At 38.9% G+C, this 25,721-nt stretch overlaps 2 protein-coding genes across 2 annotated transcripts in view; both read left to right on the forward strand.

Moving 5' to 3' along the window:
- The window catches only part of LOC122548775 (cysteine/serine-rich nuclear protein 1-like), an 8,719-nt gene extending 4,836 nt beyond the window's left edge, over window positions 1–3,883 (forward strand). Inside the window, exon 2 of the mRNA XM_043687542.1 lies at window positions 4–3,883. Coding sequence (XP_043543477.1) covers window positions 4–821 — 818 coding nt within the window. The 3' untranslated portion in view covers window positions 822–3,883. The remainder of the gene's footprint in view (window positions 1–3) is intronic.
- Window positions 3,884–20,778: 16,895 nt separating this feature from the next.
- The window catches only part of LOC122548777 (chymotrypsin-like elastase family member 2A), a 32,666-nt gene continuing 27,723 nt past the window's right edge, over window positions 20,779–25,721 (forward strand). Inside the window, exon 1 of the mRNA XM_043687543.1 lies at window positions 20,779–20,799. Within this exon, the coding sequence (XP_043543478.1) occupies window positions 20,779–20,799 (21 nt within the window). The remainder of the gene's footprint in view (window positions 20,800–25,721) is intronic.

Consider the following 25,721-nt stretch of genomic DNA (forward strand, 5'->3'; position numbering starts at 1 on the left):
CAGACAAGGCCACCTTCCAGGACAGAAGTGCCTCCCTAACGCCAGCCTTTCCTTTCAGTGAAGAGTCAGATGACAGTGAGGATAACAGCTGTAGCAGTGACATGACCGATTCCAGTTTGTCAAATTACAGCGAGGGGGTGGATGAGGGAAGCAATGACCGTTTCTTGGATAATGCACCACAGTCTCATCAAACAGCAGACATTGATGATGACGGACTGACCCGAATCCTCCATTTTAATGATTCTGAAAGCGAGTGTGGTAATGACACTGAAAACCAGGATGGCTTCCCTTACTTTAACCCATCTGACTTTTTCTGTGAGACTGGTGACCAGCAGTCTAGCATGGAAACCTTTAAATTCAACACTGAGTACTATACTAATCACTTGCCCAGCTTGGATGAGAATGCCAATCAGGAAGGAAGTTTCTCTCTGGGAGATGTAGCTCCGACACCAAGCAGTAACCATGGCTACCTGCCTTCTCACTGTGTGGAGCAGGCTCCCAAAAGCTACACTGACCTCAGCCTTTCGACTGACTCCTTTGAATTTTTCCAGTCGTTCTCAGAATTCAACTATGGATCTTTTCACAATCCACAGAAGGACCATGAAAGCATGGACAATTGTCCATCGCTGCAGTTTCAGTTCCCTGGCTTTCCCAGTTTCTCCCAGGCCGCTGACCCAGGTAGCTGTTTCCTGGAGTCTCTGATTGGTCTGGCTGAGCCCATCACAGCAGATTCATTTCCAGAGCCCCCTACACCTTTCCCAGACAGTCAGCATCTCGAAGAAGCCATCAAAACATCCATTATGGAAACTGTGAAGGTTTAACTTCAGATTATCAAAGTGACTTGTTCCAAATTTCTTTCTTTCTTTTCAAAGATGAATAATAGATATCTTTATGAAATGACTGATGTATTTGATGGGAGGGATGAGGGTCACAAGTCAAGGAATCATTCTGCAGTAATTAGCCTTCAGTTGTATTAATCATGGATCCAGTGAGGCTATAAATATCAAAATGATTCTTCAACTTGAAGTGGGAGTGATACTCCTAAGTATCAATTAGTAATCTTTTGTATGAAAGAGCTATATATTGTTTAAATTGAAAAGAGAATTGGATCTTGAGCGTGTTGTAATAGTGATGCATCAATGCCGAATATCGGTGGTACTTCAGCGAAGAGCAACACAAATGATTGCTTACAAATGACACTTAAAGTGGAAATGGAATAAGTCTCGATCTGTTTGGTTACTTATCAATGGACATTTGGCAGCTGAAATCATTTGGACAATTTATTTGTGACCAACCTATTCAAAGAATCGTGCTGTTTTCTTCAGCCCCGATTACTATCTTGTATTATGTGATTTTTCTTTTGCACCCCAGCTTGGAATGTAAAAGCAACCACCCATGCTAGGCTACAATTCCATGTTGCTGCTTGACCTTTGTAATGTCATTCCAATTCTGTATTAGATGAGCCTAAACAGTGGATGAATGTTGGTTAAGCAGAAAAGCCTAATGCTACATTCTACCTCCACTGTCTCTACGCATCCTTCAAGCTTCAAGATCACCTTTGGGAGTGGTTTTGTAACACACAGATTGAAGCTCATGGGAGTGCCATGGTGTTATTACCTTCAACCTATAAATGAGCTGAACTTAAATCAGCTACTGAATCTGGAATGCTCCTGGTATTTATGCTTCAATGTTGTTAAAGTGCATTGATGCTCTAGGGCCCATAAGGTAGACCTCCATAATGTTGTATTATGGCATGTTAAAAGTAAGCCTTAGACTTTCGTTCTAGTTATTCACAGCTAGATGAGAATTATTTTTCAAACTGTGAAACTTGCACCTTTTTTCTCAACAGGAGCAATAATTGAGATTATCCAGTAAAATTGAGCAATGAGATTCTAGCTTTGGGACAATTTGATATTATGCTGTCTGATAATTTATTTAAATATTCCAGGATCCTTCAGAATAGGATTATCATTTAAAATTTGACAGCCACGTAAGGATATAAACGACTGTTGATCTATATCTTGGGGAAAGAAGGTAGTCTTGATTTTGGAGGATGTCATTACAAGGATGAGAGAGGGGTACAAACATTCTAGAAACTGGAACCTAGAGAGTGATGGCATAACTGACAATAATTGGGTAAAGGAAATTTGGCAATGTTCAAGACAAGACTTGGAGTGTCATAAGATTAGACAGGATCACATGAGCGCAAAACATCAGAATTTGATTTTTTTTGTAGTCAAGGTTTTGAACTCCATCTGTTAAGTTTATAACTATGTGGCAGTTGTTTAGAGTTTGGTCGGGATTCTGGAACCAAAGATTTTAATTTGACTCCAAATGTCAATTTTGGGGCAATGATCAAAAATATGTGACTGCATAAACATAATGCAAGGAATATATCTATTTGTGCTCGTGATATGCCTTGCCCAGGGAATTAATTTTGTGTTATGCTTTATTGTATTCGTTGACTTCCTGAATAGGAAATATTTGGTCTCCTTCCTCCTCCTAGAAGTGCTTTTAAGTGCTTAACCCAGTGTTGTATTCACTGGGTGTGTAATAATTGTACACATCACTGATAATGACCTACTTCAGGATACTGTGCACACTTTTGCGCAACAAAATGAGCTTAGATCTTTGTATTCCTCAGAAGGAAGGGGCTGCAGTATAATTTGTATTGTATTTACTGCAGGCAGATTGTGCTTTTTAAATTTGTGAACAATAATGGCCAGATACCAATAATGAACACATCGGCCGGTATCTGCATTCTAAATGTAACTCTTCCTGGGTTCCAATGAAATTTCTTCACTGAATCATGGCCTGGACTTTTCAGTCTTTCACCCAAATGCTTATCATTTCCAGCATTTTTTTTCCTTAAATTTAGCATTCCTTTTTTAACACACCTTACAAGATAAAGATTCTTTGAATGGTAAAGGGTTAATGCACAAATTGATTAAACTTACTATGCAAAGTCTTAACTACAGCTGAGCCTAGCAAATTGTACAGTAATTTGTAAGTGCAAAGTACATTGATAAAGCCAACTTGAGACCAGGTCTTAAATAGCCGGAAGTTAATAAGTAACTTTTGTAATACTGTACCTTAAGTATTACATGTGCAGTTTTTATTTATTTTGTACTGTATTTATTTATTTTTGTACATGCAGTACTGCAAGGAGCACTGTGGTTTAATAATGAAACAATGGAAGTGCAATACAGCCTTTCAGTAGCACTGGTCTTTCTCATCATTACACTGTTATTGTAACTGTGTTTGTTTGAGCAGTGTTGTCACTAGTCAGTTTGGTACCAAATGCTGAAGAAAAATCAAAAATTGCATATAACCGGCCGTATATGGCAGTTTTGGTCATGCAACTTTTAATACCAGATTTTTTTAAAAGAAATGTATTACCTTAAGATGCACCTGTTTTCAGCAGCACCAGACATGCAAACCACCTGGACTTCATCCTCTAATTTTTCATAGCCCAGGAACGTGATTTCCACATAAGCTCAGTTCAGAGGGACAAAAGCTCATGCGTGTTGCCTGGGTGTTTCTTCAACTTCAATTTTGTCTATCAAATGTGATCATTTTTAAAAAAACCTAGTGACAGCACTGCTCCTGTCAAGTGAAACACTTCATTGCAGGTTCTTGGCTCTTCTCCAAGAACTCTGCAAAATGTTTGAAGATATGAAAAGTATCTTTTTGGTAAGAAACCATTTTTTTAAAAACTAAGACGTGAATTGCATTCAAACATTTAGTGTTTTAGGCTGTATTTTTGGCATGAAGGTCATTAGTTCTGTAAAGGTGCTAGAGATTTGAAACCTTTAATTATTTAAAATTCCACAAAGTAGCTAATTTTTTTTAAGCTTTACAATTTATAATTTATTGAAAATCTGAGGGGGAGGGGCACGCATGGTTCAGCCCAGTGTCTAATATGCAGAGGAACTATAAATACTTTTGTAGCAGAAGGGACACTTGAATTAATAAGACCTGAAAGATGAAGAATCCAAATTTGGAAAGGAATCGTGGAATTAAGACTATTAGAACTGATCTATTTTCCAAAGAGCTCTTCATGGTTTAAAAAATATGGTTTTAAAAAATCACATAACACCAAGGAGTAGTCAAACAGGTATAATTGGAAGCACTAGCTTTCGGAGCGCTGCTCCTTCAGGTGATTAAACCTGTTGGACTATAATCTGGTGTTGTGTTAACTTTGTTCACCCCAGTCCAACACCAGCATCTCCAAATCATAAAAAAATATAGTTTATACATTAAGAAAAGATCAAAATATCAAACATTTTGGAAGTCTAGTTGATTTGAAAAATATTTACAGACTCACTTCCATTTTTTAATGTGAACATGAAAAAATGAATATTGTAGAGAATACAATTAGTTCAATCCCGCTATTGGGAGTTGGTACAAAACATCTATTTTAAATTAGTTCATGCGCATTAAATGGCCCATTGAGAATATTTGTATGACAAGTTAATTGTCTAAAAATATAACTTTGTCATTTCTACATATATTCATTAAGACCACTAGTGAGAACTGATGACAAACCGTCCCATTTTAGTATTAGGTTACAAGCATTTGCTTTTGGGTTTCGTTCTCAACTTGTGCAACCAATAGAGACCTGGTGACAAGCAAAATGGACTGGTGACCTTTTATGCCTGAATTATTTGAATACTATGACATTGGGGATCCTGAATGTGGAAAAAATGTCCAATTTCTCATGGACGACAAATCTAAAAGGGATAGTAATGAATTCTGTTAAGCAAAAGGGTAGGACTCAAAAGATTGAGGTGACCGGCTCAAGACCTCCATGACCAAGTGACTAGTATTTCTGCTTCTTTGTGAAGGAAAGTAGATGGGCTTTACAGAAGGGAAAAAAAAATTCCATCCTTTACGTATTTGTTATCAAAATACTTTTAAAATCTGAAATGGTATTTTTATAAGCTAATCAAAAAGGACCTGAGCTAGTGGGGGATCCCCCATTGTGAAGTATGTCAACTTGTGCAAATAAACTTATTTATTCCCTAACACGTCACTTTTACTTAGTTTGAGATTAGCAGCTGACTTGATATTTCATCTTGGTTAGGAACGACATGGTGAGGAGAAGATCTGTTAATCAAGTTAATACTTTTGCCCTTCAGCCTTCTGCAGTTCCTCTGCATAGACAACCTGGACCTAGCAATATGCAGCTTTTCTGCCGCTAAAATTAATTTATTATTTTGGTTCCCTTTTCAGTTTTTTTGGCAAAAATTGAAATCCGTTCCTTCTCAAAGGCACTAGAAATCTGTAAATAAGTTCAATCTCACTCCATTGTATGATTCATTTTTTTTTGCCTGTTGCACATAAAAAAAAATGAAACTTGGTATTTATTGCAAAACTGTTAAGATAATGTTATGTATTGAATCGTCTGTACATCTCCCATTTGCCTTCAATATGTAAATAATATATATTCAGACTTCAATAATTTTGCAGAATGGTACGATGATTTTTACGAAAATGCATTTAGCTTAATCTGTAAAATATGATGATGGATTACATGCTATTCATTTCATCCAAGCCGTATGAAAGCCATTTACATCATACTTTTAAATAATAAAATTATATATGCAAGAAATGTGTTTGAGATTCATTCTTTCAGCTTTCTTCTGTTTCCGAAAATGTTACTGTGCGCCAGAGAATATTTTCATGCGTACCAGCCATACTGTAGTACCTCACCCAAGTGAAGCCTGTCCAACAAGATCAGTCTTCCTTTGAATCCTTAAGGAATTTCAGTGGCCTACTGAGCTGTGGGAAGTGTGATTGAGGGATGTTGTATCCTAATCTAATTGGGCCATTGGTTTGTGTCAACATAGCAATGTACATATTCATTTCCCCACAAAATTTATTAATTAGTGATCAGGAGCAGATAGCGTGGCTGCTGCTTTTTAAACACCTTTCTCTAGGCCAGGATAGACCAGAATTACTTCAGCCTGTTATTCAAAGAGTGGTCAAGGATCTGTTGTGACTCTGAAAGGAAGATGACGACTTTGGTTTAAGGGAGAGCACTATTACTTGTGAGCCAGAAGGTTCTGGTTCCAAAACTACTGCTTCAAATTCAGTACTTTGGTTCTGAATTTGAAGTTGAAATGTTCACAAGTTGTGGATGAATGCGTACCCTGCACACCCTTCTCCTCACTTCCTGATCTCCATCCTGAATGCAGTTACTGCTGAATGTAGTTACAGCCAACTTGCATTGGGAATATGTGAGGACATGAAAACAACCAGGGCAGAAAGGTGATGCAAAACAAGTAAGAAAATCAAACTTTTTGAAGGTCTTAAAGGAATAAGGAAGCTTACAGGTAGGATGGTGTGGAGGAGAATTCAATTCTAAAAGGTGTAAACACTAAAATTCATTCTTTTTGGTATGGAAGCAGCTTGCATTTTGTATTATTACATTCACAACCTCAGGATTACCAAATAAATAGACAATAATTGATAGACAATAAATAGCACTTGAATTATTCTATGGGAACATTGAGCAAGTTTGAATGTTGACAAGCCCCACATACACTGCCATTTTGAGCAATAAATATTTAATCAAAATTCTAGAGAAATACTCCAACACACACCTCCCCCCGCCCCCCCGCCCCCTCTCAGATCGTGGGATATTTGCATTCAAGTGAAGAGTCTTGATTCAACCCTTCATTTGAAGTTGGCATTTCTCACACAAAGAACCAGTCATGTCACTGATCTTTGTATTCTGAAGAAGCTGTGGGAACTAAAAATCACTATATATTAGAGACCAGCAATCAGAAAGTTAGTTCATCATGTGCACATTCCCTTATGTTGGACAGCAAAGTATGTTTTCTTTTCAAGAAAGCTGGAGAGCATCATGTTGACCTTTTAAAAGTAAATTATGAAATTGATTTCTAGGAACAAATACCACAGAATCTCTAGTGTGGAAACAGGCCACTTGGCCTATCAAGTCTACATTGACCCAGACCAATCCTATCCCTGTAATCTTGTATTAACTAACTAATCCACACAGCCTATGCATCCTTGGACAAGATGGGCAGTTTAGCATAGCCAATCCACCTAACCTCACACATCTTTTGATTATAGGAGCAAACTGCAGCACCCAAAGTAAACCCACAAAGGCGTGGCCAGAATATGCAAACTCCACAAGACAGTCACCCTCTGGTGGAATTGAACCTGGGTCCAGGTGCTAATAGGCAGCAGTACTGTGCTGCCCCTTAAATTCATGGTTGGAAGCCAGCAGACTTGGTCACTATGGGGACTGTATACCATAACAACATAAAGCAAGCAATATACAAAAAGCAACTTTTGACAATGTTTATTGCAAAGGCTTAAGGAGTATGCTCCTCACATTTGGCTGCCTTCTGATATTTGTAACCACTTTCTGCCTACCTTGCAATGACATGTAAGCCAAGATCCTCGCCCACAAACACTAACTTGGTGAAATCAGAGGTCATATAGAGCTGTACCATTGCATCAACACTCCTCTTTATTTTCCTTGCTGCAATACTTCACTTTGCCTCCAGCAAATTACTCATCAACATGGGAAATGATTTACAGAACAGATGGAAAACTGTTCAACCTACACATATAGATGCCACTTGTCTGTATTCTTTCACTCAAAAACAGAGCTCTGAGTCTTTGTCAACTTGGAAGTCGATGTGAAAATGCCCTTCCATTCAACATCCGAAAAACTATGGTCCTCCTCCAACCAGCTCCCACTCTCAGCATTAGCGAAGGCCACTTACATGATCTTAGAAAATCATGGATTGTTTTCCCTTTCTTGGGAACCATTCATCAGGAATGTAGATCTAAATGAGAGTGGATAAATCCCCAGGACCTGATCAGGTATACCGTAGAACTGTGTGAGAAGCTAGGGAAGTGATTTCTGGGTCCCTTGCTGTGATATTTTAATCATTAATAGTCAGAGGTGAGGTGCTGTAAAACTGGAGGTTGGCTAACATGGTGCCTCTATTTAAGGGAACAATAGATTGGTGAGCCTGACATTGGTGGCGGGCAAGTTGTTGGAGGAAATCCTGAGGGACAGGATTTGGAAAGGCATGGATTGATTAGGGATAGTTAATATGGATTTGTGTGTGGGAAACCATCTCAGGAACTTGATTGAGTTTTTTGAACAAGTAACAAAGAGGTTTGATGAGGGAAGAGCAGTGGATATGATCTATATGGACTTCAGTAAGGTGTTCAACAAGGTTCCTCATGGTAGACTGGTTGGCAAGGTTAGATTTCATGGAATACAGGGAGAACTAGCTATTTGGATACAGAACAAGCTTGAAGGTAAAAGATAGAGGGTGGTGGTGGTGGAGTATTGCCTTTCAGACTGGAGGCCTGTGACCAGTGATGTGCCACAAGGATCAGTGCTGGGCCCATTGCTTTTTGTCATTTATGTAAATAATCTGGATGTGAGCATAAGAGGTATAGTTAGTAAGTTTGCAGATGATACCAAAATTAGAGGTGTAGTTTACAGCAAAGAAGGCTACCTCAGACTACAATGGGATCAGATGGGCTGAGGAGTGGCATATGGAGTTTAATTTAGATAAATGTGAGGTGCTGCATTTTGGAAAGGCAAATCCGAGTAGGAGTTATACACTTAATGGTAAGATTATGGGGAGTGTTGCTGAACAAAGAGACCTTGGAGTGCAGGTTCATATTTCCTTGAAAGTGGAGTCAGAGGTAGATAGGATAGTGAAGAAGGTGTTTGGTATGCTTTCCTTTACTGGTCAGAGTATTGAGTACAAGAGTTGGGAAGTCATGTTGCAGCTGTACAGGACATTGGTTAGGCCACTTTTGGAATATTGTGTGCAATTTTCGCCTCCCTCCTATTGGAAGGATATTATGAAACTTGAAGGGGTTCAGAAAAGATTTGCAAGGATGTTGCCAGGGTTGGAGAATTTGAGGTATAGGGAGAGACTGAATAGGCTGGAGCTCTTTTCCCTGGAGCATTGGATGCTGAGGTTAACGCTTATAGGGGTTTGTAAAATCATGAGGGACATGGATAGGTTTAATAGACAAGGACTTTTCCCAGGGATGAGGGAATCCAGAACTGGAAAGCATAGGTTTAGGGTGAGAGGGGAAACATTTAAAATGGTCATCTGGATGGGTATATGAATAGGAAGGGTTTAGAGGGATATGGGCCAAGTGCTGGCAAATGGGACTAGATTAGCTTAGGATATGTGGCTGGCATGGACGAGTTAGACTGAAGAATCTGTTTCCGTGCTGTACATCTTTATGACTCTATGACAGAATTCATAGTTACCTCCAGCTGACTGAGGAAAATCATACTGGAGCACTAGGATCTTAACTATAAAACTGAGGTTGTGTTTTAATTGTAGTAATAATTCCCATGTTCCTATGTCCTTCAGGTACCCCAAGTATGGAGAAGTAATAACAGTCTTTGTAAGACCCTCAAAATCCAGTGGCAAGAAAGGTGATTTAACATAGTGTCTTCTTCCTAAGTAAGCTGCTCAACAGGAATGCTAATCACTGAAAACCAGAACATGTCATTCACAACACGTGATGTCAGACACTTAAAGCAGGTTTTCCACTCAGGAGGAGTCTTGGGAGCAAAGCTGAAACCCTTCAGGCATTTCTTCAAAACCTGAAACGGTCAACATCCTTCCAACTCATGAGAGGCCTAATTTGTAAGTGACCAAAATGACCAAAGTTCATTTGAGACAGCAAAGTGACTTCATTGGAAATGTGCAGGAATGAAGACAAAGCATTGGAGGAGCACACAAACTTTCAACTCAAAAAAGCATTACCTGCTCTACATGTAGCAGAACTTGATATCACATTAGAATTATCAGCAATCTTAGTACTGTTGATCAAGGTTTGGGAGAAGATTTGTAGCTCTGGTGCTCGTTGTTGTGGTTCTGTTCGCCGAGCTGGGAATTTGTGTTGCAGACGTTTCATCCCCTGTCTAGGTGACATCCTCAGTGCTTGGGAGCCTGTGAAGCGCTTCTGTGATGTTTCCTCTGGCACCATTGAGCCTGAATGGATTCAAGTCAACCTCAATCCCAAGGGGCTGCTTAAAAGTGACAAATTAAGTAACATAATTTCAAAAGGTAAGTCTGGATTTAATATAACTAACTGTATACAGGCTGTGGTACTGATTTTATGGGACAGGAAGCCTGTCATTACTTTCTGTTCTGACTTGCAAGCAACCTACACAGGGTGTATCCCATCTCTAACATGCATTGCATTAACTCATCAAAGATCCTTCAACTATACCTTGCAACCTCTATTCTCAGAAGGGTGAGGGTAGCTGATGCAGGGGAATACTATCCCCTGTCAGTGCTCCTCTAACCCACACAACATCCTAACCTGGAATCTGCTAACAACACTATGGTTTTACTTACACCACACAGACTGCAGCGGTTCAAGAAGGCAGCTCACCATCATCTTCTACAGGTCAATTAAATATGGGTAATAAATCTACATTTCATGAAAGAGAAATAAGAAAATCTCCAATGCCAAAATATATGGTTGTCACTTAATGGTTTCTGAAGCCAGGCAGTTATAAATCCCAAGCAAAACATCAAATGGATCATCAAAAACATATAATGCAAGGCATGAGTTGGTTAATCCCAACATCAACTCTGAAAAGTCATCCTCACCACCATCGATTGGTGCCCATATTGAAGCTTCTCACCTGGATTCGGTGAACCTTCTCTGATTTTGTTTGTCCGTGTTTTCAAGATCAGCAGCAGACTTTTTGCCTTAACTTTAATTTTTCCAATCTTTGAAATTGGACTTAACAGAATAAATTAAATGAATTTCAGATCTTGGAATCCAAATATGTGTATGTTGCTCCAACCCCATGCTAATGTAGTTGAATTCTAACCTACTAGAATAGTCTACTGCTCAGTTGCAAGAAATCATTTGTTGTCTAGCTGGGTGAGCCTATTCTCATCTAGTTCCATGTTTCTATCTCAGAATACCAGAGAATCACTTGAAAGGTGTTCTCTTCCTGCCCAGACATTGGCCAACTTTTATTTTCAATAGCAGCTTCCAAAGGTACTGTGTAAATTTCCATATGTACACTGACAACACCCAGATTTTGCCTGACCACCACCCCTGTCTTGACTCTTTTACCTTTGCTAAATTGTTGGGCTACTTATCTAGTATCCAATAACGGCATCAGAAATATTCTCCAATTCAACATCGAAAAGACACAGCTATCATTTTTCCTCTCCTTTCCAAACTCCACCCTCAACAATCAGCTCATCAGTAAGAGTCTGAGGTTAACCCATTATGTTCACAGTTTTGGTCACAATGGATCCCAAAATAAGCTCATCCAAACTCATATTCAAACCATCTCTACGACTGCCTATTTCCAACTTATAACATCATTTGACTGCTTGTTATCTCAAGACTTGATTATTCTAACACATTTCTGGCTGTTCTCCCACATTCTGGTCTCCATAATTTTGAGTTCATCCAAAACACTATCTTATCTCTCAGGAGGTCTCACTTCCCTATTACCCGAGTGCCTGCTGACCTACACTGTCTTCCAATCAGACAACAAATCAACACTGATTTGTTGTCCTTGTTTTCAAATTCCTCCTTGGACTTACTCCTCCTTATTGCTGTAATCTCCTCCAAACCTATGGTATGGTATATGTGCTCACCTAATTCTGAATTCATGTTCAGTTCCAATCACAATTACTTGAACAGACTGGTTCAGTAGACCTTCATGAGAAAATCAACAGTGGTAGGAATTAAAATCTGGCAGCAGACAACTCCTGTTTGACTTGTCAGGGCTGAAGTGTGAAAGCACAGGAAAACAGGTAAGTGATCAGTGGGTATTTCTTCTGTAACTTGTTCATTTAAATAGTTTAAATCAGAAAGGTTATTACAGCTGAAGAGCAAAGTTATGAAATTCACTTTTAAAATATTTAATAGCCTAGTAAATTACTTAAATAGAATAGAAGTGGTTGGTCAGGTGATGAATATAGCTATAGTATCTGGGAGTTGGTGGTCGCTGGTGAAATCCACAGTGACCACGTGTGCAGCAATTGTTGGCTGCTTGAGAGACCTTGGAATGAAGTTGAGATAACATTTGAGCTGTGAACATTGAAAAATATCACGAAGGGAATGAGTTACCTGGTCACTTTGATGGGAGACAGTCACATCCCTTAGATTAATGATGTCAAATTTGGCTGTGGTTAGGGACAGGACGGTGTGACTGTGAATGAGGCACATTTTGGAGTCCAGGACTGAGTTCTGCAGGAGTCTCAGCCAGTCCCCTTGTCCAACAGGATAAGGTTCTTGTTGCCAATCTGGGCGAGGGCACAGAGTACAGGGAAGACCAAAGTGCCTTGGTACAGAGCACCACCGAAGTGGGGGAAGAAAACAAAAATGCTGTGTTAATCTCAGACAGCATAGTTAGGGTGATAGATACAATTCTCTGCAGCAAAGACCAAGAGTCCGAAAGACTGTACTGCGTACCTTGTGTCAAGCTTCAGGACACATTACGTGAATCTTGGATGACCAGGAACGTTATGACCTTAGTCAGAAAGAAAAAGGAAGCATATGTAAGGTCCAGGAGGATGGGAACTGATGAAGCCCTTGAAGAATATAAGGATAGTAGGAAAGTATTTAGACAAGGAATTAGAAGGACTGAAAGGAGTGATGAAATGTCATTGGCAAACAGGATTAAGAAGAATCCCAAGGCTTTTTATACATATATAAAAAGCAAGAGGATAGCCAGGGAAAGGGTTGGCCAACTCAAGGACAAAGGAGGGAATCTATGTGCAATGTCCAGAAGAGGGAGGTGAGATTCTAAACAAATACTTTGTGTCAGTATTCACCAAAGAGAAGGAATTGGTGGAGGATGATCTCAGGAAAGGGAGTGTTGAGTTTCTAAGCCAAGTTACTATTAAAAAGGAAGAGATGTTGTGTGTCTTAAAGGTATTAAGGTAGATAGTCCCTGAGTCCTGATGGAATCTATCCTAGAATATTGAGGAGTGCAAGAGAACAAATTGCTGGAGCACATTTTTGTAACCTCTTTGGCCACAATTGAGGTCCCAGAATTCTGGAGAATAGTTAATGTTGTCCCATTTTTTAAGAAGGGTAGCAGGATACTCCTGGAAATTACAGGCCTGTAAGCCTCATGTCAGTGGTATGAAATTATTGGAAAAGATTCTCAGGAAAAAGATCTGTACACATTTAGAAGCAAGTAGACTGATTAGCAATAAACAGCATGGTTTTGTGCGGGGGAGGTCATGCCGGACTAATTTGATTGGGCTTTTGAGGAGGTGATAAAGATGATTAATGAGGGAAAGGCAGTTGATGTTGTCTACATAGACTTCGGTAAAGCCTTTGACGAGATGCCTCATGACAAACTGGTTCAAAAGGTGAAGTCACATGTTATCAGGGTGATCTGGCAAGATGGATACAGAACTGGCTTATCATAGGAGACAGAGGTAACTGGAAGGATACTTTTTGGAATGAAGGGCTGTGGCTAATCGTGTTCGACAGGCATCAATGCTGGGACCTCTGCCATTCATGAACGACATAAATGATTTGGAGGAAAACATGGCTGGTTTAATTAGTGGGTTTGTGGATGATACAAAGATTGGTGGAGTTACAGGTAGTGAAGAGGATTGTCAGGAGATACAGCAGGATATAGATCAAGTGCAGGCATGAGCAGAAAAATGGCAGATGGACTTTAATCCAGACAAATATGAGGTGCTGCATTTGGAATGTCAAATACAGGTATAAATTATACAGTGAATGGCAGAACCATTAGAAGTAATGATGTGCAGAGCAATCTGGATGGGCAGGGCCATAGATCACTGAAGGTGGCAGTGCAGGTAGAGAAGGTAGTTAAAAAAAAGGCCTAAGCCATCAATGAAAGGGGTATTGAGAAAAACGAGCAGAGATGCAGGATAGTGAAGAGGTGAATGTTAATCATAGTGAAACAGATAATATAAACAGATACAGCGGAAATTAGAACCAGAATGAGTAATAATGGTAAAATGTCAAAGCTGAAGGCCCTTTATCTGAATGCATGCGGCATTTGTGACAAGATAATGAGTTGAGGGTATAAATAGAAGTAGATGTATATGGCTTGATAGCTGTTGTGGAGAAATGGTTATAGAGTGACCAGGAATATACAAGGGCACGGTAGACTGATGCCAATAGCGTGGGTTCATTTCTTGCACCGTCTAAGGTTATCAGGAAGGACTCTCAGACTAAACCACTATCAGTGGTCTCTCTGTCTAATGAAAGAGCAGCTTTATAGTCTGGTAAGAGTATTGTGACTTTACCCTATCAGATAAGGAAGATACTAATTCGAGGAAAGGTCCAATGCAGTCTTTTTCACAAGAGATAAAGTATTTGATAAATTAGCACTTTTGAAAGCAGACAAGCCGGGTTCTGAAGTAGAGTCATACATTGACTGTTCTTCTCTCCACAGATGCTGTCTGACCTGCTGAATTTCTCCAGCATTCTTTTTTTTGCTGCAGATAAGCCAGTAGCTGACATCCTGCATCCAAGGGTTTTAAAAGAAGTGTCTGCAGCAATAGTGAAAGCATTAAATTAAATATTCCAGAACTGTCTGGGTTCCAGGAAGATACCAGCAGATTGAAAATTGCTAATGTGATCAAAAAGGAGACCTAATAGCAGGAAACTATAGGTCAGTTCCCCCCACATCTGTAATTGAGAAAATGTCAGTGTCCATTCTTAAGGAAGACATCTCAGAACATTCAGGAAAGCTTAGCACAATCACAGTCAACATAGATTTGTGAAAAGGGAGGCTATGTTTGACAATTTTGCTGGAGTTCTTTGAAGATGTAATAAACAAAGTTGATAAAAAGGAACCATTAATTGTAGTGTATTTGAATTTCCAGAAGGCATTTGTTAAGGTGCCATATACTGATGACACAAAACAGGTGGGATTGTGAGTGATGAGGAGGTTGCAAGAAGGTTTCAGGGCAATCTAGACAAGTTGAATGTGTTGGCAAACGCATGGCAGATGCAATGTAACATGGATGAATGTGAAGTCATCCACTTCAGCAATAAACATAGAAAGGCAGAGTACTATTTAAATAGTGATACATTGGGAAATGAGGATATATAAACAGATCTGGATATCTTTGTACACCAGTCAATGAAAGTAAACAGGCAAGTGCAGCTATAAATTAAGTAGGCAGATGGTAGCTAACAAAGGCAGACAGTAAGTAAAATGGTGAAAAGTTATCAGGGTAAACAGGAATGTGAATTTAATTTTAAATTGAAACAGTTATGTTCTTATTAAATGGCAGAGCCAGTCTGAGTGGCTGAATGGCCCACTGGTGCTCTTTGTTCATATGTTCATGGCATCTTCAGATATTTTCTTACCTGCTTTATAAATATATATTGTTATTATTGGAAAAGGTGGCTCATCACCACTTTCACAAAGATCACTTTTTCACACTTCAAGACTAATGTTTTTTTAAAATTGAAAATATTGCTTGTGAAACTGGACTGACTTATTATTCTGCTAACAAAATGAGAATTTTTTAAAAAAGTTAATTAATGGCCCTATATCACATTATTACTTTAAGTGAAAAATGATAGATATTTTATACCAAGAGCCGTATGAAAACATTTTGAAAGAATGATGTAATATTATACACCGATTATGTTGCTTTTGGAATGCAGCTAATATATAGTATATAATCAGTATGTCTTTCTTCAATGACTGTGCACAGCAAATTGTATTTATTGCCTAATTCCCAACTATCTTGACAGAAAGGTCACATGCATGTTATGGGATTTGAGGCCTTTGTACTAGGTAAGATCAGGTAGGAATAGCAGACTCCCTTCCCCAAAGGGCACGAGTGACTATTAACAGCAAACTGACAGCTTTTATATCACTTCTGCTGCTAACCCATAAATTACCATGTTATTGAATTCAATTTCACAACTTTGATAGAACATAAACTCTTAACTTCAGGCTTGGTTAGCCTAGTGTCATGGCAGATGGCTATCATACCCTGTTTAAGTACATAGCTAAATGGATTTTATTTTAAATGTTGGAGATTTTCAAAGAAACAGACATTGAAACTTATGCAACAATATTAACTTTTAACCTCTGTTTCTATTAAACTCATATGTTACAAGTATATGTTTAAATTCAAATTAGTTATAGTAAGTGGTACAAAGAAAATGATACCATCTGGCTGAGCTTGTTGTAACTTGTCATGCATTGCCTGAGAACAGATATGGATTGTTCTGGGATTTTAAAATATTGTGATTCAGCATAAGAAAGTAATAACAAGAATCAGTGATCATGTAAATTGCTAAGAGAAAATTGCTAAGAAATAATTGACAGAGGATGGGAGTGTTCAAGAACACAAGAGGAAAGCAGGAGTCAGGAAAAAGATTAAATTACTGAGAGTGAGAATGAATAAAGCCAGAGATAGTAAGAAGATAAATTACTACAAAGGCAAGAGGATATTTCATCTGCTATTGTATATTCTATAAAAGGTTTTCATGATTTTTGAATGGCCTCAAAATATTAAATTTATAAATTTGACCATTTGGTTTAAATTAGTCAATTTTGGGTATTAGAAACAAAAGTGGTGCAAACACCAAACCCTGGAACACATTCAATATACCACTCCCTAGACACAACTCCTCAAATGAGTACATATTGTCTCCTACTTATCAATAAATCTCTCCTCAATGTACCCTGAATATCTACCATTTCAAATTTACCATTGCCTCTTGAGTGCAACATTGTCAAATACCTGGCATTGTCACTATCACAAGGGCGTGCTAGCTACAGTCCATTTTGATTTTCAATTCTTTACAGAAGTCTCAGGAATTTTTTTAATTACCTAACCTATTTTTCCAAATCAACCTATTCAGAGTATTATTTCACACCTTTGGAACAGATGGGACCTGAACTCGGCTTTCCAGTCCAAAGGTAGGGACAATACCATTGCGCCACAAGAGGGCACCCCAGGATTTGTTTGAACCAGGATCCAAATCCATGGTAGCTGCTGTTTATTGGGCAGTTAGTGTCCAAGTAGCCCTCCTAGGAGTTGTATTAATTAGAAGATCTAGGAACTTTCAGAGTGGTTATGGTCCCAAACTTGATTATTGTTGGTTGAAATTCCACACTGCCAAGTTTAGAAACTGGATGCAGTTTAAAATCAAAATACAATCATGACAAATCTTGTCTGACATCAGAACTCCAATGATACAGTAATATTCAATGGGGGATGAGTCTGCCACACCCACCCAATCCAACTCCAACCCCAGACTATATTGCTGATTCTGTCCTCTCAAGTAGCCCAATAAATCACACAATAGTAAAGCAAAGTTACAAATCACACAACACCAGGTTATAGTCCAACAGGTTTATTTGGAAGCACTAGCTTTCGAGGGGCTGGCTCTTCATCAGGACTACCTGATGAAGAGTTAATGTGATGGTTAGTCGCAAGGACATATTCGCATGAATCTACATATTTTCTTTAACAATACAACATATTATACAAAAAAATTAAACATCAAGCTATCTAAGTATATACAACAGTTAGAATGATCTGAAATCACACAGCAAAACAAAGTTTCAGCCTGCTTCCCAGCACTATCCATTACAGCAATTCAAGTCTCATTTATCAGCATTATCTAGCCAATGTTGACCAATAGCAGAATCACAATTAATGTTAGAGACTATGATGCGAGCTTTGCAAATTTAGGCTAGTTTGTTTGTTTTTAACAGGTGAAGGAACATGAAGTTTAATATGATCTGTAAGTATCCAGGACATAAAGACCAGATATTGGGCATCGCACTAGTATTGAAAATCATTCACCAGATTACTCATTTATGTGAGAGGCAGATTGTCTCTTTGACTTTACAGTGGTGAGAACTGCTCATACAACACTGTGAAACAACTAACTTCATCTTTTGTTCAAATGTATGAGGCCCCTTACTCTTATGGGTTAATCTAAGGTAGACAGGCCCCTTTTTAGCAATGCTGGGCCTAATGAGGATCCCATGGCAACATCATCTATTTGGCATATCTGGTGTTGTCAAAAATGAATTCAACAGTGTTCATATGTTCACTGAATGCTGATTCATGCGATGGTGGTCTGTCTTATCACCATAATGTAATACTTCAGTGCAGATGTCTATGATTTCTATGTTCAGTTTGTTGGTGAATAGGTTAGCAACGTCAAATGAGCACATGGACATTACGTTGTTGTCAGAATGAAAATCTTGTATGGTCGTCAAAAATGCGAGGGATTCCTTCATCAAATGAATGCTGAACTTGGTCAAAAGTTTGCTTCAGCTGTTCACCTGAACCACTTGACCAGTTCACATTGTATAGATAAGATCGTGCAAAAAGGGGCAGTAGTATGTCTTGCAGAGCCTATTCACTCGCAGACAAAGTGAGCCATTGGAAAAACCCTATCGTATATATTACCCAAAAGATGATCTTACACAAATCCAACAAACATTTTCACAGCTTGTCTTTAAGTAAGGTGGTCTGCTCATGCCGAACAGCAGGTACAATGGCAATATTTCTACCAATCAAAGTCCCAGTCCACCTGCCAACCAATCTTCTCTCATGCAGTATAAATATTGGTTTCCCCTTGAGTTTGTATTTTTGCATGTCCAATGAGTGAAAGAAAAACCTTGACAAAAGGTGAAATCTTTTCAGCAAAACTCAAAACTGAAACTATGCACAGATTCAAAGCATCTCAACAAAACTTTGGAGTGATCTCACTACCCCTTGCCAACTACTAAATAAATAAAGCCACATTTTAAAATTAACAATTAACCACCAGCATAACATTAAGAAAAGAATTACAATCTTCTACCATATTTTTATAAACATGTGTTTACCAGATCCAGGTCTAATTTTTAGACAATGTCCCCTGCTCCCTATCCTCAACTTCACACCTGAAGGAAATAATTTCTCTCAATATTTTTCCCCTTTAATGTTTGTAAAACTTTAATTAAATCTCTCCATGATCTTCCAAAATTCAATGGAATGCAACCCTATTGTTTGATCCCTTCTTACAGTTTATAACCCTTGAACTCTAGGTGTCTTTCAAAGCTGCCTCCAAAGCCAATAAATCCTTCCTCAAAGGTGGTGACTATCGTGATCAGGTGTGGACAAACCAAGGCTTTGTATTGCTGAAGCATGCCTTCCCCTACCTTATATTCCATTCCTCTATTTGACCAGCTTAATGATCTGCTTACCTGAATCCTCAAGTTTCCTTAGACTTCCACAGTTCCTAACATCACCATTAAAAAAAACCCTTTATAGGGCCAAACTGTTCGTCAGATTAAAAGTCAAATTCGCCTGCATTGAAATCTGATTTCAACTGCTGAGGCCCTCAGCTCTGAAATTCTATCCCTAAACCTCTTTGTCTCTCTTCTGCTCTTTCCTCCTTTAAGATGCACTTTAAAACCTTTGGGCGGCACTGTGGCTCAGTGATTAGCACTGCTGCCTCACATCACCAGGGATCTGGGTTTGATTCAAGCCTCGGGTCACTGTCAGTGTGGAATTTGCAAATTCTCCCCATGTCTGCATGGGTTTCCTCGGGGTGCTCTGGTTTCATCCCACATTCCAAAGATGTACAGTTTAGGTGAATTGGCCATGCTAAATTGCCCATAGTGTTCAGGGATATGTAGGTTAGGTGTATTAGTCAGGGGTAAATATAGGACATTAGTGTAGGGGAATGGGTCTGCGGTGGGTTACTCTTTGGAGGGTCGGTGTGAATTGTTGGGCCAAAGAGCCTGTTTCCACACTGTAGGGATTCTATGATTCTTTTTTAGTTATGAAGATGGGAGTGTACTGTACCTTTAAGAGAGTTAAAAGTTTGCAGAACTACCTGACAGCACCAAGTGTTCTGAACAAGATTTAGTGTAACCTTTTTGTCCAGTAGCTAGAGTAGCTGGTTGCCTGGAAATGACAAAACAGATTTGAATTAGGCCAATCAGTTTAAATAATACCCCCAAAAATACCAAACAGCAATCAAGTTTGAATTTAGTATATTGACAATCTTAAAAGCCAATGACACAATCTGATGCTTTGGAGGTATAAGACTGGGGAATATTGAACAGTTGGGAGAACTGCCAAACCACCAGCATCTGCAGACTTCCTGGAAAAATAGCTCTCTTAAAGGTCAGTAACCTGTAAATCAGAAATCCCTCAGAAGAAGAAAAGAAGACCAAGGAAGATAGAAGATTCAACATCTAGCTGGTTTTGAAAATTTGAATTTTTGGTAAACTTTAATCGGAGGTTTTATTGGACTAATATTATAGAAGGGAAGGTGGTTTGACCGAAAGGTCTGTTTCCATGCTGTACATCTCTATGACTATAACTCTATTAGTGGAAGGAGTTGTAAATAGTTGTTAATTAATTATTCTGTGTTATACTTGAAGAAATAAAATTGTTAATTTTTACTTTAAATAGTTCTTGTTTTCTCAAATTTTCACAGATTACTGCACGGGATAAATTTTTTCTGTGTTGCTGGTTTAAATTTAGCAGGAGGGTTTACCCCTTGTTGTAAAACTTGCCATAAAACTAACAACATGTTTAATCTCAAATTAGTTGGAGCTTGGCCTTTGTTCTCAAGTCTGAGGCAGGTGGGCAGAAAAGCCTCCTTCATTTCCAATTAAGCTTCCATTCTGTGCATATTTAGAGATTTCTACAGCGGTCCAAATAACAGATATATCACACGCAGTTTAAAAAAAAACATTGGCTCAGATCCTCTGTTTACCCGATGATTAGAATGGAGGAGTACTATCATAAGGTAAGAAATGAGGAGTGAAATGGAAACTGACAGAGATTGCTATTTCTCAGAGGATTCAGCTCATTTTTAATGAAGTAAATGTTCAAAGACCAGTAATGCCACCAGCTGGTGAACAGTAATTTTGCAATTCATGTTGTAGGCTTTTAATTCTCCTTTCACTGGTCCATCAGGTTTATTCTGTATATTAATAAACCAAGGTAGTCCCAACAAAGGGAAATACCCTATGGTTCTTTATTAAAACAAGTTACTCTACCCAATACCGCAATAGTAGTATTACATCACAAGCTGACCCACACAATGTTTCCTATTGCAAGTGACCCAATTTACATGGATTTGTCTGAGGATCAGGCTGAAACAGACAATCACCTTGTTCTGTCCCAAACTCAGTTCTTGATCAGATACCTCCCCCCCCTCCATTCCTGAGTTACCTAACTATTGCTCTGATGCACATTCTCTTTTCTACACAAGTGTGATCAAATGACGATAGAGTGTCTAGTCTTCAGGGACTGATCAATTTGACTACTGGCAAACATCATAAGTATGCCATCTACCATGATCAGTTAATCTTTTGTTCATTAAGACACTGCTTGTTTTCTCTCGAAAGAGGATTATCCCTTGATTTTAGTGAACCTTGACCTCAAATCAACTTGTTCAGGCTGCTCCTGCAAACTATATCCTTGCAGCTTTTGTATCATCCAATGAACAGTATAAAACATACACAACAGAATGTGACCACATTGTGATCAACTATGCTTGGATTTGCTGACAAGTGGTCCCTCACAGAACGAAGTTCCTGCATCTGTTTTAAATCAGATCTTCAACCAAACATACAATAGCACCAGTTAGTTCATTGTGAGTGGCACAGTGGCTAGTACTGCTGCCTCACAGTGCTAGGGACCTGGGTTCAATTCAAGCCCTGGGTGACTGTTTCTGTGGAATTTGTATGTTCTCCTTGTGTCTATGTGGGTTTCTTCCCAACCATCCAAAGATATGTGTGTTAGGTAGATTGACCACACTAAATTGCCAATAGTGTCCAGAGATATGTCTTGGTGGATTAGCTATGGCAAATGCAGGGATAGGGTAGGTCTAGGTGGGATGCTGTTTGGAGGATTGGTATGGGCTGATTGGCCTTTTTCCACACTGTATGGATTCTATGATTCTATACGTTATCCGCTGAGTTGCAAACACACGTAACTCTTTGAAAGCACAGAAAACATTTAGAGGCGGCCCAGTGATTTTCTAATGATTAGGACAGCATCTGACCATTGATCTTTTAATAGAGCTAACTTCATTTTTTTCCCATTTCAGTTTATTTAGATTTATTTCCCACATTTTGCATTCCTCCAATATCCCTGCTTCTCTCTTAGAGGCAAATGAAAAGCAACCAAATTTCCAAAAGCTTGCTCTGGTCAATATATCTGCAGCATCCATCTATGTTGTAGTACCAGCCCTACACTCTACACAAGCAAATACACACAGTCATAAACCTCCCACATACTGTATCCACTCACTTACTAATTCTAGCAAAAGGCATTTGATCTAAAACCTTGATTCCAATTTTCTCTCTCCCCAGACGTCTGACTTGCCCACTGTTTCCAACAACTTGTTTTTATCCCAGATAATTTTGCTTACTGATTCATTTCCAAAGGCCACAAAAACATGGGTATCTGTTAACCGGAAAACAAGAAACATTGAATGGAATGCTTCAGTTGTTGAACTTTCATACATTATAAATACCACACATACATGGCCACCCATTCACCTCTCATACAATTTTATGCACATCCAAATCAATATTTTGCAAAACTCAACATTTAATTGGCTTAGACGGCCTTCGTCAATAATTAATTACCTCATTATAGCAACATAAATTTCTAGATTAAGCAGCTATTTTAACAGAGAAAAACCTCAATGCTAAGAGGCAAATAGAAGCTGTAACATTTAAAATAGGAGATTTCCCTCCCACCCGTGAATGGTTCTGTGACACTATTATCAACACCCGTCCTTTCAGTCTATGAGAATCCTATGCTGTTTCTGGTACATTTCCAGTTGTTTATCAGTGCCACGCTCACAATATCTCCGTCTCCTGTGTAACCGGAAAAAAACTGCACCTGCTCAAAGTTTCACGCTTTCTGGCCAGAAAGAGCCAGATATATCTGTAACAGAAGTCAATAAAAAATTTTTCTCTTTTCCAATTTTCTTAACTCATGTTCTGTCAATAAGTGCTGGGTGTATTTCTCTGAAAAAGCATTGGAGTAAAAAGGGGCAAAAACAGAAATTGCTGGAAAAACTCAGTAGCTCTGACAGCATCTGTGGAGGATTCTAAGGAAGGGTCACTGGACCCAAAAGATTAACTCTGATTTTTCTCCACATACATTGCCAGATCTGCTGAGTTTTTTCAGCAATTTCTGGTTTTGCCTCTGATTTCCAGCATCCACAGTTTTTTCAGTTTTTACATGGAATAAAAAGAGGCTTTGGTGCTGTGGTTCCTTTCTTTCAGATAATACCTGGCATATTGCTGGTCTGCGATTCCAACTGGGGGAGGGGTCCGGGTCCTGAAGCCGAGAGCCAAGAAATAGACTAAGTGGACTTTGTCTTAAATTCTCTCCTTTAAAATGTCTTTTTTTAAAATTATATTATCATGCAAGAACTGTTATTCTGAACTTTTTTTGATTTTTCTAATTTTTTTCCCTCAGAATTTGTCCTCAGGAATCTAGGTAGCTTTGTACTTAAGGTGGCACAGTAAGTGGTGATTTGTAAACCTTTCACTGTACTCATGTGAGTCCATGGGACAATAAAGCTAATTCACTAATATTGCGTTCAGTTTTGGACTCAACCAGAAATCCTTGTTTCTATGCACAGACTGTGTGTGACACCACAGAATCTTATTGTGTGCATTCTTTATACTTTTTCTTGTTTTCCTGAATTGGTCTTCTCTGGAATCTTTCTTTGTCCCACCATGTTGCATTCACATCATTTAATGTAGCAATTCACACTTCATTTGGACACAAACGTTTTTTTCTGAGATACACTCATTTAATTGTTGTACCATGAAATCTTTTGTTATTTAATCTCCCTTGGCCTCCACTCTATTACTGAGCTTCCTGTCCCCTGTCACTTTCACTGGCTTAAAAGGTCTTATATTTCAATTTCTTTTCAGTTGAGATAACTGATCAATGATCCAAAACTGTGGGCTGAATCTTTTTTCATTGGTTCAGTGCAAGTTCTGTTAAGTTTTCTGGAAGATACTTGGCATGCATCCCAATGTGATTTCTCATAGTATAGTACCAAATGGGCCTCGTTAACTTCCTATCCTGTCCCACACATCTCTGATGTCCAATTCTATCCCTATTTTACAGTTGCACCACAACAGCTTGCCTCTCAATGGGTATCTGATGAAAGGCCAGTATCCCTTACGCCTGCATCAACTTTGAGAGGCCATTGTGCACTCAGACAAAAGTTTTCAATCTGGTCTTGTCTCTCATCAGCAACATAATGACAGATGAGCCACAAAACCATGCAGCTCATAATACAGAGCTGATGTGGTTGACATTCCCTTACACATATAGTCCCATTCTTTTACCCTCACTGCTATTTAAAACCAGACCACACGTTTTAACTGTAATTAGCCACATTCGGTCTGAAGACGCTGTTTGAGTTTCTGATACTCTCTTTTTCTAATTTACTCATTTGTGGGATGTGGCTGTTGCTGGCTGGCCAGCATTTATTGCCCATCCCCAGGTGCCCTTGAGAAGGTGCTGGTGAACTGCCTTCTTGAACAGCTGTAGTCCACCTGGTGTAGGTTGACCCACAATGCTATTAGGGAAGGAATTCCAGGATTTTGACTCAACAACAGTGAAGAAAAGGTAATATATGTCCAAGTCAGGATGGTGAGTGTCTTGGAGGGGAACTTGAAGATGGATGGTGTTCCCATACATCTGCTACCCTTGTCCTTCTAGATGGAAGTGGTCGTTGGTTTGGAAAGTGATGTCTGAGAATCTTTGTTGAATTTCTGCTTTGCTCAATACCCTAATTCTGCAAAGAGGTCAACTGCCTCTTTTCATTGCTCAGCAGGGGAGCATCACATAAAGGCAAGAATTGAAACAAGCCCAATCATGAGCTTTTATTGTCAGCCAGCAAAAAGGTAAACAAAGGAAACAAATACCAGTTGCAGTTTGCACCCACAATGTGAACAAAATATTGGCATCTTGACAGTTGATTCCATGTACTTGTACTTTTGAAACTATATACATTAGTTGATTGGTGCCTGTTCTTTGCAGAAACATATGCATGCATTGAGCCCATTTTAACTCGACATAATAGACGAAAGCCATTTTCTGGTTCACCTCTCAGGGCAATGGCCTGACCAATCAAGGCCAACCTGCCTATTTTAATTTTTAAGAAAGCCTAACTGTTAACTGTCAATCAGCATTAATGCGTGCAAGGCAATACGTCTACCAATCAGAGACTACTTGCCAACTAGTTGGCACTTTGTTCTCATAGGTGGATGTTCTGCAAGCAAAATGTTTCTGTTGCAGCCTTTCAATCCAAGTTATAAGTGCAGTCTAAATGTTGGTTTTCCCCTTGTGAATTGTTCTGCTGAGTGGAAGATAGAAAGCTCCAATAAAATTTGTCTTCTTTTATCAATACTTGAGGTCTATTTTGCTCAAGCTTCTTTTTTTTCTGATGAGAATGCATCTAGGTGGCATTATGGGTTTCTTTCCTTTGTTTCCTACAGTGTAATTACACAATGGATGACTCATGTGGAAGCTTGAAAAGTGGGAAAAGCTATCTGAGAAAGTATTTATCCTGTAGAACTAAAGAACTATGGAAATCATTGATTTCATCTTTCAGCCCTGATATCTCTTTCTGCCTCCCTTTTAGAACTGATAGAGCTCTCATCAAGGTAACTACACAATAAT

This window comes from Chiloscyllium plagiosum, chromosome 4, assembly GCF_004010195.1.
Source record: "Chiloscyllium plagiosum isolate BGI_BamShark_2017 chromosome 4, ASM401019v2, whole genome shotgun sequence".
Lineage (NCBI taxonomy): Eukaryota > Metazoa > Chordata > Chondrichthyes > Orectolobiformes > Hemiscylliidae > Chiloscyllium > Chiloscyllium plagiosum.